This window comes from Anser anser (assembly GCF_964211835.1).
Source record: "Anser anser genome assembly, chromosome: 4".
Lineage (NCBI taxonomy): Eukaryota > Metazoa > Chordata > Aves > Anseriformes > Anatidae > Anser > Anser anser.
In genome coordinates, this window is record NC_139724.1 from 48,816,823 (window position 1) to 48,838,912 (window position 22,090).

A 22,090-nucleotide genomic window follows, 5' to 3' on the forward strand; every position below is an offset into this window, starting at 1 on the left:
TGTTACTGGTTATTCTGTCTGGAGGAAGGCTGAAGGGAAAGCTTGTTATTTTTACTTGCTGTGTCACTCAAATTCAACCCGTCTGTTTTAAATTACTCTCCTGAGACATACAGTCTGACCAAGAAATGACACATTAGTTCAATGGTCTGCTTTTAAGGCATGACTTTTTGAAGTGCTATTTTGTATTTCTTATGGTGGTACTTAAGCAACTTGGGGGGGGGGGGGGGGAAGGGTAATATTTGTCCAAAGAAACCTATTGCCTTTTAAACGTTGGGCAATTTCGGAGATGACCAGAAGTTTTGTGTGTACTGATGTCCTTTTACATGCCCTTACATGATGCTCTCATTAAGCAAGCTCATTTTTCCAGCTCTCTGATCACTTGAAGTATGTTGTACAAAGACGGGGGTGTATCAAAATGGATACTGAACTGAAGAACTGCTAAGAAAAATTATTGCAATTCCATTTCAGCACCTTACTATGAGTGGAGAACAGTGCCATTGAGGTCTTGTGTGACCTCTTCCCCTCTCCTAGAATCCTAGGCTTACTGCTTCAGTGCTAATTAGGATTATTTACATTCTTATTCTGAAATAATCCTTCACAGAGAGGCTGCTCAATATTTATTACAACAATGTATTCTGTGGCTCAAACGAACAGAGTTTCTTAGGATGTGGTTTCTTACTGTACTTTGTTGACTTGAAAATCAAACTGTGGCCAGGGTAGTGTAGGCTTGGTGCTACAGCTGTGGCATTGGGCTTGTTAACTAAAAGCCTGGGCTCTGTACTAGGAAGTCTGTACTAGGAACATTTTTTTTCAGATACATTTTTTTATATTTCAAATGTACTGCATTTATTTGACCAATAAAAAAAAAAGGAACGTACTCTTTTGAGACCTGGCAGGTCTTCTTTATTTTAAAAGAAAACAGTCCCATGCTCTAGATAGAAGCCGCATTTCGACACAGGACTCAAAGGGAAATTCAGGGAGAGTGAACGCACTTGATGCAGCAACTTTCAGATGTGGGGGAAATTGCTTTACAGCTCTGGGGCTAGGAAGGAGGTACGTTGGGGCAAATAAAAAGATTTACTGCAGCAGTTGTGCTGTGAGACGGTAATTGCCCTTTTCCATGGCCGTTTTCCTCTCAGCCCTCTTCCCTTCCTTTTGCCCTCATCCAAAATGGCGGCGCAAGCCCGGCACCTCACCCTCCCTCCGCGCCCGGTGCATGCGCGCGGGCCCGACGGCACGGTGGGCGGGCTGCGCGCGCGGCGGACGTTGAGAATGTGGCGGCTCGCGCGCCGCGGCCCGCCGTTAACGGTCGCCGCTGTGGTGGCGGCGTCGGCAAGCGGGAGCCCCGGCGGCTGGTACGGGTGGCTGGCGCAGACGGCGCCCGTGCACTGGGCTGAGGGCGGGCTGGTGGCCCTGCAGGCGGCCGCCGAGCTGCCGTGGTGGGCCGCCATCGTTTGCGGCGGCGCCGCCCTCCGCACCGCCGTCACCTTGCCGCTAGCCGCCCACCAGAGCCGCCTCCTGGCGAAGGTGGGTCCAGGCGGAGGGGTGGACACGCAGGAGCTGTTGTCTGCGGGGAAAACAATAAATGGGGGCACCATGGTGTGCGCGGTGCTGTTATTTTACCACAAAAATGCTGGTCTGGGGTCGTGGCTGCTGTTGCCGCCTTTGCCCGGGGTCTCCTTTGCTGACTGGACTCGTGCGGAGAGGGAGCGCTGCAACCCGCGGAAGGTTTTTTCTGTGGTTGTAAACTTGCCTCTTCTCGTTTATTTGGCATTCCTTGAACGCTTAAAGCCTAAATACAACTGAAAAACGTGAATATGGTTTGTCACGGTAGCCACATGAAAGCTTAACTGCTTTAGCGTGATTCAAATAGTGTATGGAAGGTGCTCTCTGTGCCTCGAGTTACCTTAAACACAACGGCAAATCACGTCGCTCTGTTAAAAGTCTGATGTACGTTAGCCTTCAGTACCTCCTAAACGTCTATTTTTTTCCTCAAAAGTGAGGAAAATAGTTGAAGTTACTGAAGAGCCTATATTCTGTCCCTGCAGCGATAAAGGAAGCACTTCGGTTCTATGATAGGAAGTTTTTCCTTTTCTGTTCTTTTTATTGGCAACTTCTGAGGATTTTAGGTTGATGCACAGCTGTCAGAGCTCAAGGTTAATTTGGAATTAATGAGGTCTTTACTCATCATCTGTATATGTTGTGTGAGATAACAATGGGAAAGGTTGGACAGGTCTTTAAAAGCACCTGTGTTTCTCAGACATGAATTTTCAATGATTATAGTTCAAAAAGCAATATGGCAAAAGAAGTGCAATTTAATCTGTTTTTTTTTTCATGTAGGGTTATGTATTTTGTTTCTCCTGTAGTATTCCATTCATTTTCTTCTCTTTTGATTGCAAAACTGAAAGTTGTATTGCAGCATTCCATAATGGAATCTGTTCTTATTCCTCAGAACATTCCTCATATTCTTCAGAGACTGTGCAGTTGTATCCTGTGGGAGTTTAAAATACAATTGAGGCTTTTTGTTACGTGAAGTGGCTTGTTATGATCCCTTGTGTGAAGACAGAAGGATACTAATTAAGAATAAAATTTAAAACCCAATTGGTTTTACTGGTATATTTGATTGGTATCATAAATATTTTTAATTAGTGTTCTCAAATACTTATTTTGTCTACATATAAACGGTATTCATGGAATTGTGCCTTGTCCTTCACAGTAGTTTTTAATGTATCCATATGAGTATCCATATGAGGTGAGGAGAGGAAGTGGTTCTTACATGTAACTGTTTGTCTGTTCATAAACATGTTTCCTTTTCTTTAGCTAGTTGGAAAATTTACAACCTGAAATTAAAAAACTTTCTGAGCGTCTTCGCTATGAAGTTTCTGTTCATGGAAAGCAACTGGGTTGGTCTGATAAGGTTGCCAGGTAAGATGACAGTTCCGTGTACCCTACAAAAACGTTCCAGATGGGAGGTGTGAAAAACCCCAACAAAAAGCAACCTTATAGAAAAAGAGTCTGTTCTTGCCCTAGACTTAGGTGTTTTTTTACTGCTTTTTAAACTTTTTTGTGTGTTGGATATACCCTAAAAGGCAATGCTTTTAGCTCTGATTATCTGAGAAGCTACTGATTAGATGTCCAAATCTAGGCACTTTCATCTTTACTCACAACTAAACTTTCCTTAGCTATTATGATGTTTAGGAAAATGAAGGCTTGGATGGTTGTGGTTCTGTTCATTTCTTAGTGGAGAACTGCACCTCACTTACTAGCAGGATATCTTAGCTAGGACATTGAAGACTGCGTAACTGATCGATGGCCTCTGTGTTGGAAAAGTGATATCCCAGTTCAGACAAAAAGCATTGTAAAATAAAATATTGTAGTCACTTCTAGCATGATGATGTGAAAACTCATGAGAAGTTGCTTACAGGAACAGAGCTAAAAGTTGAGAGGAATGGGGGCTGGCAAAAAATAGGGAGAGAGAGAAGCATGTTTTAAGATGAAAGACCTTCAGGTTTTCCAGACTTACACGTAAATAAGTCGACATGCCCAGCCTGTTGAATTATTATTTTAGAATTTGAGAATTTCTGCTGTATCATATTGGAAGAATTTTGTTATTTTTTATGTTTTTTTTTTAATTTTTATTTTTTTTTCTTTCTAAAAGGTTTCATTTTAAGAAGAACCTACGGAGGATTATCACGGAACTGTACATTCGAGACAACTGCCATCCCTTCAAAGCCACCTTACTGGTGTGGGTGCAGATTCCGATGTGGGTCTTCGTGTCCCTCGCTTTGCGCAACTGCAGCATTGGTGCCTTGAACTCAGAAGGTGATCTGCCTGAAGAGATGCACTCAAAACAGTCATTTTTCATTCAGCTACTGTTTTTACAAGCACTTAGTTGGTTAAAGAGCATAATGTCCTGAGTCTGACGTACAAGTTGATTTAAAAACTACTCTACTATTAAGTTTTTGAACTTAAAATAGTTTAAGCATAGATAAATATCTAATAAAACGGATTTTAAATGTTTCTATTAGGTACATTGTACATGTTGTGTTAGAGTAGACCACAGTTCATTTAATCAAGGAGCTTGCTTCTGGACCACACCTACACTTTTCTTTGATCTGAACTATTTCAGTCGGTGTTAACAGGATCCAGACACTTAACTGATATCAGTTTATATGCTTTCAGTATGTATAATGGGCTTGTGAGCTGGGAGATGCCTGTTTAAAAGCAGTATCGGGATCTGAGCTCTGAAAACAGCATGGAACATTTCATTAGGTCATATGCACTTGTATCGTTTTGTAGTCTACTGAAGACAGAGTTTACATTTTGTTCTGAAAATAAAAGTGACAAGTGATATTGTTATTAAGAAAAATACAATTACTTCAAAAGCACAAAAAGTTTAGATTGTGTCAGTGTAGGTTTTTACACTGTGTATTCTCCTTATTGGCTTATAAAATGGCTGTTCAGATCAACCTAATTTGATGATTAATCAGCCACTGGCTGACCTGAATCAGTGGCTATCATGAGTTAACTTGCATCTCTCTCATATCTCCCACCATTTTTCCCTTGTATTGGTAGCAGACTGCCTTGATAAGTGATCTTTTACACAAAATACTTTTTAGTATCATTTGTTACATAAATAAGATGCACCTAGAAATTTGGGTGATTTGTCTGCCATATTTGGCACAGCTCTGACTAAAATTGAGGTAGAAAATCATTAATTCCATGCCTTCTTTTCATTTTTGTTTTAGTTCAGGAACAGTTTTCGACAGGTGGAACGTTGTGGTTTACAGACCTCACAGCACCAGATTCTACGTGGATTTTGCCGGTTTCACTTGGGCTCTTGAATTTGCTGATAGTGGAGGTATGTTGGTGGAATAAACAGGATGATTCCAAGAGGATAATTTTCATTTCAGATTTTTAAGACAATATTACTTGTTTATAAAACACAGTAACATCGTGGTAGCTTCAGATTATGACTGCTTTAAATGCAGAACTGAAAAATAGCCTAATTGTTCCATGTATTTGAATGTGCATGTGTCTTGTTTAGAGGTGAAAAATTCTGCTCAGACGTTTCTGATATACCTCATTTGCTTGACTTGAGCCTCAATAAAATTTTTGTCTCAGCTCTGAAGTTGCTCTTAAAAGACTTCTTTAATGAGCTGCCTGGGTTTTAGCTTCAAAAACCACTTTTTTTTAACCTCAGAAAAAAATAGTTTCTACCTTGTAGTCAAAATTAACAATATTATTTGTTCTAATTAATATATTAAGAAATCCAGAATGTTGGAAGATAGCTGGGGAGAGGAGTGAATGGAAACAAAATGAAGAAAGTAGTCTTCATTTTCTTTTTTTTTTTCTTTAATGGAAATGTGGTTTTTTTTGTTTTGTTTTTTTACTCTTTCTGTTAGTTGCCCTCATCGGACTAAGCAACTGGATTTTATTCTTCCTCCATTGTCTTCTGTGTCACATGGACTAAGATTGTGTTATGAGAATACAAGACTGTAGACTTGATTTTGTTTTCATTTGATTACCCGTCAACCAGTTTCGATCTGTTTCCTCTTGGTAGCCCTTTATCAGAGGACTGTTCTTGAGGATGAGGTGCTGGAAATTCTGAATGTGCCATAGTGGCTGTGTAAAATGATGTTGCCTTGAAATGATTTAGATGGGTACTTTGATAGGTCAATATAATTATTTTATACGAAGTAATCACATAAAACATGAAACAAGTTAAAGGAAAGATTGTACTAGATTGTTAATTGAAATGAATAATGGGAAAATGAAAATATGTGAACAAGGATACTAGGTTACAGGAAACCCCACTGTTACTGTTCTTTTTTTTTTTTTTTTAAACAAGTAACATGAGACAAATACTTTATTTATAACTGTGGGCTTCTTCTCTCTTTCCTTCAGATTTTTGCCTCACAAAAAATGGAAGTTTCCAGGTTCCAGAAGCTTGCGACAAATTTCTTTCGAGTGTTGTCAGTAGTAATGATCCCTGTTGCTGCAACGGTCCCCTCAGTAAGTACAGAGTCTTGGTGGTGTCTCCGTTTACCTGTGACTTTTGTGGCCTATTTCATACGTTCATAGGGCCAAGATAATGGCCCAAATCACTGGTCTATGTGATAGATCTCTGTTACAATTTATATGTATATAAAATATTCTCTGTTTAATGGTCTTTGTTATAGTGTGCCCTAAAACAGCTAAGACTTTCTGTCTAAGTATGCATTTGAATTGTTAACACAGTGGGATATCATTGTCCAAAAGGGAAGAATCTACAAAGTCACAGTTTCTAAACATCAGTTTCACAAACTAGGCTTGATAAGAAATTCAGTACTGCTAGCATGCTTTTTGTGATTTCAGAAATGAGAGGGAGTGCTTTAAGGAGATGCAAATGAAGCTCTAATATGTATTTGCTTACTGTAAGAGGAAAACAGCTTAGTTTTTAGATTTGGAAATTTTCCACATCCTTCTTAGAACACTTCTCATTTTTATCAAGTGTTCTACTTCTGAATGTTTTTGCAGTGGTTAGCAAAACAATGTGTACAGTTGGCTGATCAGGTTTATTTAGTCTGAAACACAGGTGTTTACGCAAGTCGGACATGAATTAATTTATAAACCGTTACCAAGCTTCAGTGTAGATGACTTTTTTTCCCGGAAGAGTTGAGAGAGAGTGAAAAATACATTTGAAATGGAAGCCATTTTGTTATCGAGAGGAGTATATTTAGGTGAATTTTTTTTTGATTACTAGGAATAACCTGTGGTTGTGGTTTGTGAAGAGCTGCCTGAAATTGTAGTGTCTTCATTGCATCTAGGGTGGCTGAACTCAGTATTTGTCTTGTTGCAGTCCATGGCGTTGTACTGGTTGTCCTCAAGCTTCATGGGACTCTCACACAACCTGTTGCTCCGTTCTCCGACCTTTCGCCGACTGTGTTGCATACCAAGGACCAAATCTGACTCGGATACTCCTTACAGGGATATTGTGTCCGCCTTGACTACCAGATACGGTTTTAAGAAATGATGTGTTTTGAACTGTCAGAACAGCTGTCCCACAAAGCTAGCATGCGTAATTGAGAAGTGGTATTTTGTTGAGATGTACCTATTTTACTTACTGTAAAGTGCTGCAGCTGAAATATATTTATTTTACAAAGGAAATGCTGACCCTCTGGCTATAAAGAATGATTCATCAGCACAAATTTATGTTTATTGGGAAGCTTGGTTTTGAGGATGCTGGTTTTGTAATTAGTATAGTCTGGTGATGGAAGTCCATCACCTAAATTGTTGTAAGGAATTGTGAAGATGAATATTAAATAAAATTGTGACTCATGTAGGCTGCCTTCTTGTAGTGAAGCTGATCTGACCTGTGGATTATTGAACTACAAATTCTAGGGTGAGGAGAAAGAGTAGATGGGCTGACATGGTGTAGTTATTGGTTTGTTAATTTAGACACGGGTGCACGTTGATTTGTAATCAGTTAGAGTCAATTGGAAAATAGAGTCAAATTGTGTGGTTAATGTGACATTTTGCAACAGTTCTGACATGATTCTTGCAAACTGCAAAGTAAACTAGGTGATTAGCAGTCTTTTGTGCATCAGATTTGGAGTTAGGAGGGTAAGTGTCTTGTTTCTGGTGTACACCTGGTGAGTGACGACATTATGGTTTTGATTTTTTTCATGAATAAAATTGAGTAACAGCTGCCCATTGTATGTACAAAAATGATGCAAGTAGCATCTTGAAAAAGAAGAAACCAAATATTTCATGCAACTGTACATCAACTATTCTAATATAAGTTCTAAAGGTAAACTGCAAATGCTTTATGCCTTAAAGGACCTGTGTTTGAGTGTGTGTTTTTTTTTCTTTTTTTTTTTTTATGTAAGCACCTGTGTAATTATATGTAAGCGCTTTCTGTAGGGGTAATTTATGTTTACGTCTAACCTTGCTCTGCATACATTTAAATTAGTAGATGAAGCCTATGCACACTGATGTTCCTTTGCACAGAAGTTTGTGCAAGTCCAGTCTCATAAAAAGTAATGTTTTCTTTCAGAAGCAGCAATCAGGATAGAAAGCAAAATATTTCTTTGCTGTCATATGGTTTTCATACAACAGAAACAAGATGATTCATGTTGTAACTGTTCAAGTCACTGCTCATTAATCTTTGATAAGAGCAAGTGATTTTAAAAATAACACGTGGTGGTTTTTTGTTTGGTTGGTTTGTTTTTGTCAGACAAAAACATTTGTCTCTGGGAAAAGAGAAGCAAATGGAGCACAGGGCTGACAGCAGGCAACAGTACCAAGCCAGTGATCACATGCCTTTGTCATGGCAGAAAGACTCTGGAGTCTTCTGTTTGTTTCTAGTGTCCTTGTTCTTGTAAATGTACTGTTTAACACTATTACTGTTTCCTTAAGAATAATGGTGAATTTAGTCTTCTATAATAATGTTTCTTTCCCATAAAGGTGTTTCCTTCCTTTTTGAGGTTTCAATCAGAGGTTGTGCTGTTGTTTGCAAACATGTATGCAGTTCTTCAGGTACAGGTAAGTAGCTTTGTTATTACAGTAAGGAGGTGCATTTACAAGATTTTGTATGTTGGTTGATGAACATATGGGGTTTTGTCATTTTAAATGTTGGAGAGTGACTCACTTCACAATGCTAGCTGGCCTGGCTGAATGCAAAAAAAGGTAATGAAGCTTGGTGAGATATTGCAGTTGATTTTTGCTCACAGATTTTGAGAATGGGTGACTTCGGTGTACTTTGTGACCTCAAATAGCATAGCAGGATTTAGTGAGTTTACTAATGCTACTACTAAAGCTAAAGGGAAGCTTTTCGTCAACTAAAATGGCAACAGGATAAGACCTAAAAGGCCTGGCTGATAATTTTCTTGTGCTTAGCGTCATAGGTCTCATGCAACTAAAGATGGCAGGAGCAGGCCCTCCTTCCTTCATTATGGGTTTATAATTGTTTCATAGTAGATCTCTACTAAGGTAGTATAGAGTGTGTGATTTTTCTGAGTGATGGTGAGGTCAAGTGGTAAGTTTAGCATTTGTTAAATAAACACGAAAATAATAGAAACGAATAAAAGACTTGAAGAGTAAGCAGAAGGATGACAAGACATTTGATTAAATGGGAACTGGCCATAGATGAGTGTATTTAAAATAAATATAAGAGGTCTTGAGTGTTTTCAAATCTCACATTGCAAAACTAAACCCAAACTCAAAGCTACGAAGACTAACAGGAAAGTGCTCAGGAAGTGAATTACTCCACATCCGTGGTTTACTTGCTTCCTACACTTTGCTTTGAAATACCTGGGGACTGTGACCAGCACAATTTGAGTAGAGCTGGAGCAGTTCTCAACATTTTCAAAATGGACACCTGGTAACTTGAGCCATGCTCGCAGCTTTGCAAATTAGAATTCTGCTTGCTTGCTGATTCCGATCAGCTCCGGTGCTCTCTGTGATATATTTATTGTTTTTGTCTCATTTACTCCTCCAATTAAATTGCAAAAAATGCTTTCTCATATCTATGAAATATTTGCAGTTTTTGGTTGAAATTTTGGGTTTGGAAAATAGCAGTGAACTGTTTTTTTGTCCTCGCTCCTTACTTTGATTAGAAGTCAGTCTGTGATATGAATTCCTTTCTCATGTGTGCATTCTAAATCCCCTGATCTACCCTTACTGAGTAGAAGTTCAGTAAGGCTGAAGCTATTTTGTGCTGGTGATGTCATTATTCTTCCTCTCTGAAAAGGAGTTGAGACCTTGCACTGGCGTTGACTATTGTTTCTGTGTTGAAAAATTAATATATATGGTTTTAAGGTGAACAAAATTTAAACTGTTCAGCCTAAAACCGGGGAAAAAATAAATATTTCTGCATATTATTTGAAGCAAAAGAGTATGAGGCAGAAGTATTCAACCATTCACCACTTCGCTTTTAGGAATTCTGTACCTCTTTGGCCAAGGAGCTTCAAATCTGTTAACGTGGAGAGCTATGTGCAAGGCATACAATGTTTGATTGTCCTTTTCACAGGGTAAATATGACAACTGAAACCGTGGTTCCTCAGAAGCAGACTGTAGTCAAGAAACTATGATATATCACTGTGGAGAGCATAGCACAGCTCATGGTTTGTACAGCTGACCAGAAAGGAAGAATTTTATAAAGAGGAGTGTGTTTCTTTGAAAGATCAGGTAGGATTCCTTAGTATTAACATGACTGTTATGAAGATAACAGGTTGGGCATTCTTCAGCAATTGAGGAAAGCATCAGTCCTCAAATTTAAGAGGTAATGTGACAGGAATTTAATTTATTTTGAGATGTGTCTCAGGGAAGGTGCTCATTTAACTCAAGTAGAACCTGGAGATAAATTCCATAGTGCACTGAGCACTGGTTTTCTGCAGATCTGCAAGTTTCCTGGCAGTGAATAAACTGTACCATGCAGCTTGTTTCAACTGTTCCAGATACTGAGGTGACAAAACTTAGTCTTCCAGCTCTGCTGAGTCAAGTTTGTAGCTGTAGTTGCAATTTAGTATTCAGTATATGTAAAATAAGAGCAAACCTCTGTGTTGGAAGAGAAAGCAAAAATTATGTGTTTCTCAGAACACTGTTGGTTAAATGTAAAAAAGAGAACAAAACAACAAAAAATCCTATATGGTTACAAGTTGACAACTCCTACAGGCAGAATATTTCAGGAAATAACTGTATAAATAAGGAAAACTTGTTTTGTCATCAAACACAGAGGAACTTTGTCTTTGCCCATTCCAGTGTGCATAGGCTGACATTGGAGAATCCAGCATTTTCAGTATCTTCTGTTTATTTGGAAATGCATGCATTTGTGCAATACCACTGTTTTATCTTATCAGAAATGTTAGCCATTTTATATACAACAAGTTTCATAGCTGTCCGTCAAAGAGAGGGGAAGGAACAAAGTGGATAAAAGGAACAGTTGTTTCACTGTAAGTATTTTCACTCTCTGAATACAGAGGTACGTAGGTGATTCATCACAAACAGAGTGAGCATTACACAAAAGAACTGTGCAAAGATATCCTGCAGAGTAGTCCTTTCACTGCCTGGCACAGGGCAGCAGATTATGGGAACTAAGGATGTTTTTGTTTGTGAAGCAGAAACAGTGATAATCACAGATTGGGAATTGTAATTCTTCCAGTAATTGTAATTCTTTTAACTGGTATTTTTATTTCTGAATTATGTAGCAGTGGTTCAGGTATAATGCAGGTTGGTGTGGTGGAGGGCCACAGGAGGGCTGTGAGGATGCTCAGAGCACTTCTCCTGTGAAGACAGGCTGAGAGTTCGGATTGTTCAGCCTGGAGAAGAGAAGGCTCCGGGGAGACCTGGTAGTGGCATTCCCATACCTAAAGGGGGCCTACAGGAAAGCTGGGGAGGGACTCTTTGTCAGGGAGCGTGCAGTGATAGATAGTACAATGAGTAATGGCTTTAAACTAAAAGAGGGTAGGTTTAGAGTTAGATCTCAAATTTCTACATTTCAGCAAGTATCTGCCAAAGTACTCCCTAGTAATAAGCTTTCAGTAAAATAAAAGTAAAGCTTCTTAATTTATGTATAGTTTCTGAAATTCAGTTAGTAGATCCTGCTGCACAAATTCTTTAAATTCTTTTAATACAATCAAAAGCACTGGAATTTCTAAATTGTTTTTCCTAGCATTGCCAAAAAAAACAACCCTCTGAAAAGCAGAAGCAAGTTCTGTTCATCCTGGGGGTCTCTTAACAGCATAAAGCTGACCTTTAAACAGTAGCATCATTAAGTTAAATTGACTGTTTCTCTTCCAACATAATGGATGAAAAATCTAGAAAAGGGGATTATTAAATAACATCCTAGGCATGAAAGAAGATTGATGGACTTCAGCCATAAAACTGTCTGAAAGCTGTTGAATAAAAAGGCAGGAGAAATTGTAAAATAAATTATAAGTCAAGAAAATAAATGTTCCACTCTAGGCTGAAAAAATCCACGTGCCTCAGACATGCTTCAGCCTTGTCTGAGAGCTGATACTATAAGCCCTTAGTAAGCAAGAGACAGCTGGAAAGGGGAATAAAATATTTTTTGTTTAAAGTATGTATACTTTGGTACATAAGTTTATGTGTATACATATACAACCCTCCTTTCTTCTTTTAGCTTTTCTCCCCAATGCCATGATTTTAGTTTTTGTCCCTTTCTCTCAAAACTATGAATAAATGATTCTTCCAGAAAGTGTTTTGAAGCATATCTGAAAGCAGTGGTAAACTGCTCTTTTACACCTCTAAGGATGCTATTAATCTTTAACTAGTAAGAGAGATGAAATCAAAAATCAGTAACTACATTTTACATAAATTACTTAGACTTCTCTGTTTAGCAAGAAGGCACAGGAGAATGCTCCATTCTATAGGAATCTTTCTCCCAGTCTGCTATCCTCGGCCTTTACATAGGTATTAGTTAACAACAGTTTGTCATGTCTTTGATCTCCTTTTCTTCCTTTAACTAATAAATGCATTTTTCTTCATTTGTTTCTTAAGAAAAGCTCGCTCCAATAATTGATAATTGCATAGATTAATATGGAGCATGTGCATGTGGTGTTTTGTTACAACTCTATGCCTGTATGGAACTGCTAGCATTGTCAGCAACCTCTTTTAAAAGAAAACTTATACTTAGTCTTTGTGTACCCTTCCTCCTCACCCCCAAAACTGCCATGTTAGTGAATTCTAAGTACCACAATTATAAAATAATTCACCTCCTGTGCTTTGTGTCAATATTGGGTTGGACTTCAAGATTTTTCTCTCTTACAATGAAAGGTAAGAAGTTATTTACTTATTTAAAGATTTTAAAGGATTTTCCGTTTAAAAAGTAAGAATTAAGATTCTTGCTTAATCACCTTAGTCTACGATTTTAAAAGAAAACACATAGGGGATGTGTTGGTAATATAAGCATTTGGAAGTCTTGTGCACGAGACAGTTATTTTTAAATGCAGTTTTGTACTTAGTAATTAAAATGCTATTTTGTTGTGTTTAGCATTCTGTGCATTATGCCTGGATTTTGGGATATTAACATTTCTCATGGACCCATTAGTTCTTTGTATGAATATTATAGTATTTCACAGGTCATGTACAGAACAGGTTCTACTAGGAGAGTTCCTAGTTATTTCTTTGATGTAAACTGAGTTTACAAAAAATTGGGAGCAAAATTTTTAGCACAGAATTTTAGGCTGTTACCTGAATTGCAGTGATTTGTAACGTGTTTGAGTGCTGCCCTAACTTTAGCATAGTGAAACTCAAGAAAAACTGATTGCACCATATGCTTACAAATCCTGTTACTTGTATGTGTTCATCTTGCCACTATTTTCTTCAGTCAGCCGTTTAACCGTTAATTGCATGATGGAATTGGAGAATCCTGTTTCTCCTACAGTTGTATTTTGACCCCAAGTTAAATGTCTTCAGGCTTTCTAAAGGGTATCAAGAATCAACTTTCTGTATGAGGACATGAATCTTCTAATTGGTAGCTCTAACTATACGTTGTAACACTTGGTTTACTGTATACGTTTGTGTTCACAGAGTTGTAACTTTACAGGTACAGAGAGATAGTGTTTCTGACTGACAGCAGCAATTCTGGAGAAAGAGCCAAGTGGAGATGCCATCTTCTAATGGTGCTATGCTCATACAGATTTGGCTGGTTTACTCATGGAGTTGATGTTAGTGTCTGGTTGTGAATAAGAACATTGCTGATACAGCTACATCTGTATGTTGCTGGGATATTCTGTTCCAAGTAGAACCTTGTGTGTCAGAAACTGCAAGTCAAAAGATGCAATGAAAGCATTGTGTCTAAGCAGAAAACAGCTCGAAGGTGGCTGTAATGCAAGTATTTTGCACCAGCTTGGAAGCTCTTTGGGGATTTGCTGACAAGATCGGTGCATTTTCCTGCATTCCAGGGACTACAGCTAAGTTTACGTGCTCATTCTTACAGCAACTTAAGCTGAAAGCAGCTTGGTGCTTCCAGTGTACGTCATTTCTTGACTAAAGGCCCAAATTAAAAGAAGGAAAGGATGGATGTGGCTCAAAAATACAGGAGAAGCAGTTTCTTCAGTGTAGCAGAACAGCCGATTAGCAAGTGCAGGAGTGTGCCAAACAAACAGCTCAAAAGCTGCAGGTAAGGGGGTCGTGGCATGGGGTCAGAACTGATGGAATAAAGCCCTTTCCAGGACTGCATCATGTGTAGGAAGTTGTTTGTAGATTTTTAGCGGGTGTTGCAGATCTTCGTGAGTTGAGTGTTGCATCGTTACTGCCTGCTGAAGGTACCAGAAAGAACGTTGCCAAACGTGGACGGTGAGCAGGCAGCAGGGGGAGCTGGTACTCTGCACGGCTCAAGAGGAAAAAAAAAAAAAAAAAAAACTCTTCACCTTCCTTAGCAAGGTTATTCTGAGACAGGTTCCTGTTTCCAGCTTGGGAACAAGCCATTCTGAAGCTTCTGGGCAGTACTTTAAACCTGAGATGGCTTTTTTGTAGTGAAAAATAAGAACAGGATCCCTTGGGAAGCAGAAAGAGGGCCTTGAGACAGATTGATGAAAGCCATTTCATGCAGATTAACAAATGTCAGGACACCAAAAGTTTAATAATACCGGCTCTGTTAGATTATCTCTTCTTTTAGATGTTTTTAAAAGTCTGTCACATTCTAGGATGTGTCACCCTATGGTTTGAGGAAGAAGCATTTTTATTTTCCTTGGGATTATGTCTGTGCTGGAGTAAGCAGTATGTGGCATATATTCATTAAGAGAAACAGCATGTTTAGTGGAGTTAGACACAGATATGTAGATACACGTACACTATACATTTCAATAAATATGTATCCCTGTATAATGATGTGTGTGCTGAAGAGCCAGCAGATCCTTGTCATGGGTAGAGCACATGCAATGCATGCCCCAGCTAATCTTTGTCAGACACTGATTAAAATGCGAGACTTTCTGGTCAATAGAGATAAACTTACATAATAAATGTTTGTAACGATTAATTTGATATACTAACTACATTTTGACAGTTTCTTGTTTGTTTCTGATATCTCCAAGAATCCATTTGCAGCATAAAGATCACTGTGCTATGTTTAAGTCAAGCTCATTCATGGCCTTTGTGAACTATTTTCTCTATTGCAAGTAGTCAGTTTCAGGTCTGAGCAAACTGTGCAGGGAAGATAAAAGTGAGCATGTGTCCAGATGGAAATTTTCACTTTCATGAAACTTTAACGTGAACTTTGCCAGTCAGTTTGATTGCTTCTGCCCCACAGGCAAATTTTCAGCGCTGTTTTGCTAAAAGCAACAAGGGTGCAGCAGTCTGTTACTAGATGCTCCGGTTTCCATTTTTTCATGTATATTTAGTACCAATTAAATTCTGCTTATCTTACAGAATCACACCCAAGGCCCACCAGTTAAAGTTAAAAAAGTTAAAAAAGAAAGTTAAAAAAGTTAAAAAAGAATCAAGTCCCTCTGAATGTATTTGGAGGTGGATTTCTTATAACATTATCTTAGGTGAAACCTGAATCTGGAAGAGGGTTCTTGAAGTAATGCAGCTACGTAGAGGGGGAGGCTGGTGTTGTCAAGCTGAATTCAGTCCAGTCAAATTCGGCTAAGTTTAAGTTCCTTGAATGGGTTCTGTACTGATAGAGCTGATAATTTCTGAGATCCTGGTGCAGGTCCTGTAGGGAGTGTAAGTTGGAGCCTTCATTGTCTGTATTGTTTTTCTATTCCAAAGTTGATCCAGAGCATGCATGGATACTTTCAAAGCCATTGTGAAGTATTCCTTAATACTAATGCAACACAGAAGGTACTTCTCCAAAGACAAGTCGACAGGATATATGGTGAAAATGAGAGTGAGGTACTAAAAAGTGTGTTTTGTTGGTAATATTTTAAAAGTAAAATGTAAAAAAAAAAAAAAAAAAGTGCCCCCCCCCCCTTTAAACACACGTTGACTGCCCCTGCCTATCTGGTGTAGCTAGGGCTTCCTTTATGTGTGTGTGACCAGGAGAACCTGCTCATTCACACACTGCATGCTCGCCTTCTCAGTTTAGGATTAATGATATTTAAATGTGTATGTAGTTACAGGTCATACATGTTTCATTCTCTATCTTGAAAATGTTGAAGAGTTGAATGTTGAAAAATAGGGCTGGGATGCTTGTTAGCTTTAATAATTTTGACCTGAGAAAAAGACTTTGTGCCCAAACGCTTATCTCCTTTTTCAGCCGTGCTAATTACTCTATTAAAAGACATTTTCTGTCTTGTCACAAATCCTTGTTGTGATATTTTATGCTTTTTGTAGTGAAGAGGAGTCAGGCCTTTGCTGTTTTCCTTCCTAGGATGCATACCCATCGTAAGGTGATTCTTTTGTTTTCAGTCCGCATCTATGAGACACGGTTGAACGCAGAAAGGTAAAGCAGCCTGTCTCAAGCTTGTGAGCTGTGCAAATGAAGTAGTCCCAGTAAGAAATCTGCTCTATCCTTTATGCTACTGCATGAGTGAGTGGCCTTGCACGAGGGCATGTAGTGTTAGAGAGTGTGCTTTCTGCCAGTAAGTGAACAGAGGTTGATTTCTGAAGAAGAAATTGGAAAAACCTTGTATTTTCTGAGGAACAAAATTGAAGTGCCTTGAAAAAGCACGTACATTAGACTTTATGTATGATATTTTAGTAACGTGACATGTAGCTCTAATTGGCTTAAGTGTTTCTTCACTTACTTTCATGCTTCCTGACTTTACTGAAAGCAGTGAAGAGTAAATTATCAAGCCCGTTAACTTTGAGGGGAGAGAGAGAAGGCTGCTTCAGGTTTCTTTGAAATAAAAAAAAAAAAGAATGTGGTATTTGAGGAAGAAGGAGAGATTTTCCTTCATAACTTCCCTTTGCTTATTAGCTTGAAATACTGCAAGGAAGATGAGGTTGTCAGTGTCACATTCAAGATGCAAATGTCAGTATTAACACCTTTTACAAGGCACTAGAGGGGAGTGCTGGTGTCTGCCCAAGAATTTGAGGCTGTTTGCCAGTCCACCTGGTTGTTCTTTGTGGTTGTTTTAGTGGGGCATCCAAATTCTTAATTCAAAACTGAGTTTCTAGTCTGGATTCCTTGAAGTGCAGAGAATTTTTTTCAAAGGCAATCTGTCAATTTTGGCGCTTCCACTTATGTGATTTCAGGACAGCAAAAAGTCCCTAAGCATTTTTGAATTTGCTGCTGTACACACGGGGGTGCTCAAACTATAGTTAATGCTGTCGATTGTTGGTCTGCCAGGGTTGTAAAATCTGGGGTGAGCAGGCAGGCCTTGGATCAAAAATAATTTTCTTCTGTCTTTCATCTTGGTGCTGTTTCAGAACTTAATCGGCCCATCGCTTTGCAGCATTCACAGCTTTTCCATGTTGTTGCCATGCCCCTTTGAAGTAACCCAGTGTTTAACACCACTGATCTTTAAAATAATGAAAAGGCCTTGCTAGCTGATCTCTCTTTCTGGGATAAGGATGCTAAATGGAAGTTGGCAGGTGTTGGGACAGTCCCTCTTTCTGCCTAGTTGTCTCTGCAAAGCCATCTGTATTTGCAGCCATGTGGCCAGCTGGGAGGAGAACCTCTTTCTTTTTTTCACATGATGTTTTTGGACTACCTGTATTTAATTGACCTGACTTATTTCTAACAATAAATATGTTTTGTTTCTTCAAAACTCAGCACAGCACAAAAAGTATCAGCAGCTGCTGTTCTTGTAAGTGAGGTTTGCTGCTGTATTTATAGGGTTTGAGGGTTAGCAAGTTTTTATTTTCTTAAAAGAGAAGTAGTCAGGCCAATGGCGAATTGCACCACATAAAAGCTGGCTGAGGGAATGTGCTTAATCCTTTTTTTTCTCTTCTTTTTTCTTTTTTTTTTTTTTACTCTGTTTTGTAGATTTAGGACTAGTTTAGGCCATGATTTCATAATATTGGAACTAGACATTGCTGGATCTCTTGGCAGTGCAAGTGTGGTCTAGATTAAGCTGGACCATGCAATCCCATTTGTGTCAAATTAGAGGATGCAAATAAATCAGGAGTTTATGCTGATGTCAGGATTTTTTCTTGCCAGTGCCATACAACTGTAGGACAGATCATACTAGATCTAGCAAAAAGTTAGTCACAGAAAGACAAGACATGCTGTGAGCCTGAAGCTACAAAGTTAACCTGCAAAAAAGTTTAAGTGTAAATTGACAAAATGAGTTCATAGGGAGAGATTGGTGCTTTTTATCAGTGAGACCATGACATTTTTGACTATTAAGAGCCCTAAAGCTTGACAAATTTCTCATCTGCCCGCTGTTTCCCTTGTTCGGGGAAATGAAGATTCTTCTGGAAGAGGAGGGGGGTCCTCTCTGGCAACGGGGACCATGCCTGTCTGTCTGCTTGCAAGGTGACCCATAGAATTTGCTGCTCTGTCAGATATTTTAATTTGAGAAACATGTTCTCTCTAGCTGACCCTCTCAAAGAGATTACTTGGACAAATTTTTCATTGACCAAATCATTCAGTGTTCCATGATTTTGACTTAGGTTTAGATAAAATTTAATAAAAATGATGTATCTGCTTTTACTTTGTTCCATGGTGGAAAACAATAAAAAATTCATCAAACTTTTCCTCTGAATACTACACATTGCGATTTGAGCCATTTTATTTATTTTTTTTCCTTCCAACCAATCCCCAGTATTTCTTTTCTGATTATCATCTTTTTCAGTGTAGCTTGTTAAAATACAGTCAGCTATATCTTCATATTATTTATGTAGATAAAATTTAGATTGTTTGCAGATATGTGATGAATCACTTGGACAAAATATATTTTGTCCTGGATTAAGTAAACAAATGTGATTTGGAGCCCCTGGAAAATAAGAGACAATGTTCCAACTTTTCAGATGGACACAATGTTTTTGCAAAACACCAACATACTTCTAGAGATTAGCAAACGTTTTCACGAAAATGAGGAACAAACCTAATTCTGTACCCCTGGAGCAAACTGATATGTAAATGATTGAATATTAAATGCTAGGAAGCTAGACTCAGCTAAACTGTATATTCAGAAGTTATGTAAATTGTGCTGGAGATGCTTCAGAAAGGTGTCTCTGCATTATAATTGGATGTCACGTAATTGCAGAATGATGGAGATTCTTTTTTAAGGATCACAATTCTCGGAGTACTTTGTCAGGACCCTCTTTTCTGATTCGCACCTGTTTTGGTCACACGTAGTGGAAGGTGACTTTCCAGGGAAATTTGTCACAGGCCAGTGAGAGCTGTCTATAGTGCCTCACATTGACAAAGGGACCGACTAACAGTGAACACAGACACTGAATGAGAGGTCTGGGACTTGTTTACCCATACTGCTCTGCAGGTATTGCCAGCACGTTATTTGGGACAGTGCAGCCTGAACTGCACAAGGTGATCAGAGATCTGTGATGTACCACAGCTTGATAGCTGAAACATGTAAAGGAGTGCATAAAGGTGACCAAGACTGAGCTATTTCTTCTCCTCCCCCCTCTTTTTTTATTTCAGTTAAATCTGTTCTTACAACATTAAGGAAACTTAATATCACTAAATATTTTCTGTTGCCTTTTTCTTGACGTTTTGTTCAGATAGAATATTAGCAGCAAAAAACATCAGCTTTTCTTTGGAAAGTGGAACTGCTGAGGACAGCTCTGTTTGTAGCAGAATAGAACCTAGGATGCTGATGTTTTTTCATATGCTGTAATTAGAGTCAACTTTGGGATAAGACACTGCATAGGTGTTTAGAAAAAAAATGCCCGGTCTTTCTGTAATCTGAATTCAGTATAAATATTTACTTCATTTGGATTTCATCCTAGTCTTAGCCTGCCTGAGAGAAAGGTGCATGTACCTAGCAAAGTTGTTGTCCGGGAAGCACTTGAAATTTTGTTAGTAAGAGTTTACGTGATGGGCTGGGAGTGGAGGGAAACTGCCATTCTGCTGTTCAGTTGGATCCACACAGACCGTATCAGTATAAACACTGCTGGTAAGGAACTAAGATATTTTTTTCTCACTGCAATAACTGTATTTCCACATGTACCTAGAAGGATTTGAGTCTGAGCACTAACTTGGTTTGATTGTATCTACCCGCAAGTATATTGAAGGCACCATTTTTCTTCCACCAGGACTGCATGATCATTGTATTTGCGAAAACCATTGAAACACAATGCAGCAGAGTTTTCCCAAGAAGGGAACAGCATCCACTGGTAGACCAATCATTTTGCTCATCTTGGATGTCAGGATATAGTTTTCACTGGCGTCTTTTCTGTACTGGTGCTTCTATCCCTCATTTCATTTTCTGTCCCCATAATAGAGCAGGTTGGATTGGCACATCCTTGTGGCAGCATTTCTGGAAATGCACAGCACGTCAAGTTTCTCATCCCAGCTTCCAGGAGAAACAAGAATAGAATATACTGTCTTGGATGGCACTGTATTTCAGCTGGAATGAGAGAAAAACAACCTCTACTTCCCTTTGGCTTAGGGTCCTTAGTTTCTGAGCAGAATGTACATCAGCTTAATTGGGTATTACCTAGAGTATTTGAAGTCAAGAAACGGTATTGCCTTGATAAACAGTAGGGAAAACTGGATTGTTACTGAGCTGCTAAGCCTTCTCACCTTTCCTGAGCGGGTGTCCTGCCAGTTCACTGCAGCTGCTTCCTCAGGGCCTGGCAAGCTGCACCCCCCTGCCCTGCACCCCCAAGATTCGGCAGAGAAGTATTTCTGCAGCCCAATAATTGATCTTTAATAGGGAGAGCCGTTATTGGGCTGATTTGTATCAAGCTTTCTGTCAGTAGATGCAAGGCAGGTGTAGGAAAAATGCAGAGGCTAAACTGTCTTGCCTTACTAATGAATGAATATAATTGATTTCAAGGAAATCACAGTTTTGCATCCAGACGTGAACAGTAAAAAGAAGGTTTTGGTGATTGTTATTAAAGTACAGCTGAGAACTTGTGATACAATCATAAGCTTGATTTTGGCTTTTTGAGGCCAAGTCTTAAATGCATTAAATGTAGGGGCCAGAAAGATCGAAAGCCATTTGGAATGTTGATGGGTACCACACATGTTGTAGCGGGAAGAATGTTGTTAATTAGAAACAAATGCCAGCCTTCAGTATCAGCCAGTTTTGAGGAAAAGGGTTTGTGAGATCCAGCAGTTTGGGCCTTATTATGTTTATTTTGAACTTGCCTGGGGACTCTTTTTCAGTGCTGATCAGAAGTGGTGTGCAGTTGTTCCAGAGCGCATAGAATGTAAAGCCATGGTAAATGATTGATCCTTGGAAGTGCAAGAGGGTAAGCAGAGATCTTTGGATCGTAGTCTAAATATAGTTCTACAGCCAAGTTTGAACAAGCCAAGAAGTTGCTCCTCCAATCTGCTGTATAAAGATGAACTCTTTACTTTGCACTGAGATGGGCTAGGAGTCTGTCTTCAGGCAGAGACATGGTAACGGTAGAACCACTTGAACTTGTGTGGAGGAGCACATCAGACTGGCTGCAGTCTTCGTTCCCATTTGAGAGCAAAAAATAGATGATCATCGTAACTGTGTTTTTGTGTTGTTTTTTTTTTTTTCATTTTGTATTTCTTTGGAAATATGTCTTAGAAAATGCTGAAATGTGAGCTTTTCTGACAAGGTATTTTAAATATTAATTTAGCTTGAAGTTTTTGAAAGGCTGAATTGAATTCAGGAGGTCTAGTTGAGGTACCAGAACATGTAAGTCCATGGATTTTTTTACATCACCTCAGATTGAACGGACAACTAAATATACTGATGTGTACTGCTGATGGAGGTTTTTCAAATATGTTGGGTAGCGTTTGTAAGGGCAAGAGGTCCTTTATGAGTCTGAAGAGCAGGAGTTCAGAGCAGGAACTTTATGAGTTCAGAGCAGGAATTGTGGGATAGGTTAGTTTGAACAGACTACTAGAAGGATTCAGAGATCCTTTTTTCTCCATGCAAGTCCTTGAACAATTTTAGTTTACTCTTAGTTATGACAACAGGAAATTCTCTTTGTAAGTCAGTTCCTCACTGTTGATGAACAGCCTGTGTGTGGGGAGGCGTTTTCTTAATGTTTGTGGTTAATATGGCTGCCACAGAGAAAAAAATTAATC

The 22,090-nt window shown here is 38.9% G+C and overlaps 2 protein-coding genes across 4 annotated transcripts in view; both read left to right on the forward strand.

Moving 5' to 3' along the window:
* Positions 1 to 876: 876 nt before the first annotated feature.
* Positions 877 to 7,820, forward strand: COX18 (cytochrome c oxidase assembly factor COX18). The gene is made up of 6 exons (XM_083836122.1): positions 877 to 1,527; positions 2,825 to 2,925; positions 3,659 to 3,822; positions 4,749 to 4,861; positions 5,908 to 6,015; positions 6,842 to 7,820. Exons 1-6 carry the CDS (start codon positions 1,171 to 1,173, stop codon positions 7,013 to 7,015), a joined length of 1,017 nt encoding a protein of 338 aa, XP_083692248.1. The 5' UTR covers positions 877 to 1,170; the 3' UTR covers positions 7,016 to 7,820.
* A 137-nt stretch (positions 7,821 to 7,957) lies between these two features.
* LOC310899592 (uncharacterized protein) overlaps positions 7,958 to 22,090 on the forward strand; it is a 63,513-nt gene continuing 49,380 nt past the window's right edge. For all 3 annotated transcript variants that reach the window (XR_014584415.1, XR_014584416.1, XM_083836130.1), the window contains exon 1: positions 7,958 to 8,526. Coding sequence is in view for 1 of the 3 variants with exons in the window: in XM_083836130.1 (XP_083692256.1) it covers positions 8,503 to 8,526 (24 nt within the window). In the remaining 2 variants the exon portion in view is untranslated. The remainder of the gene's footprint in view (positions 8,527 to 22,090) is intronic.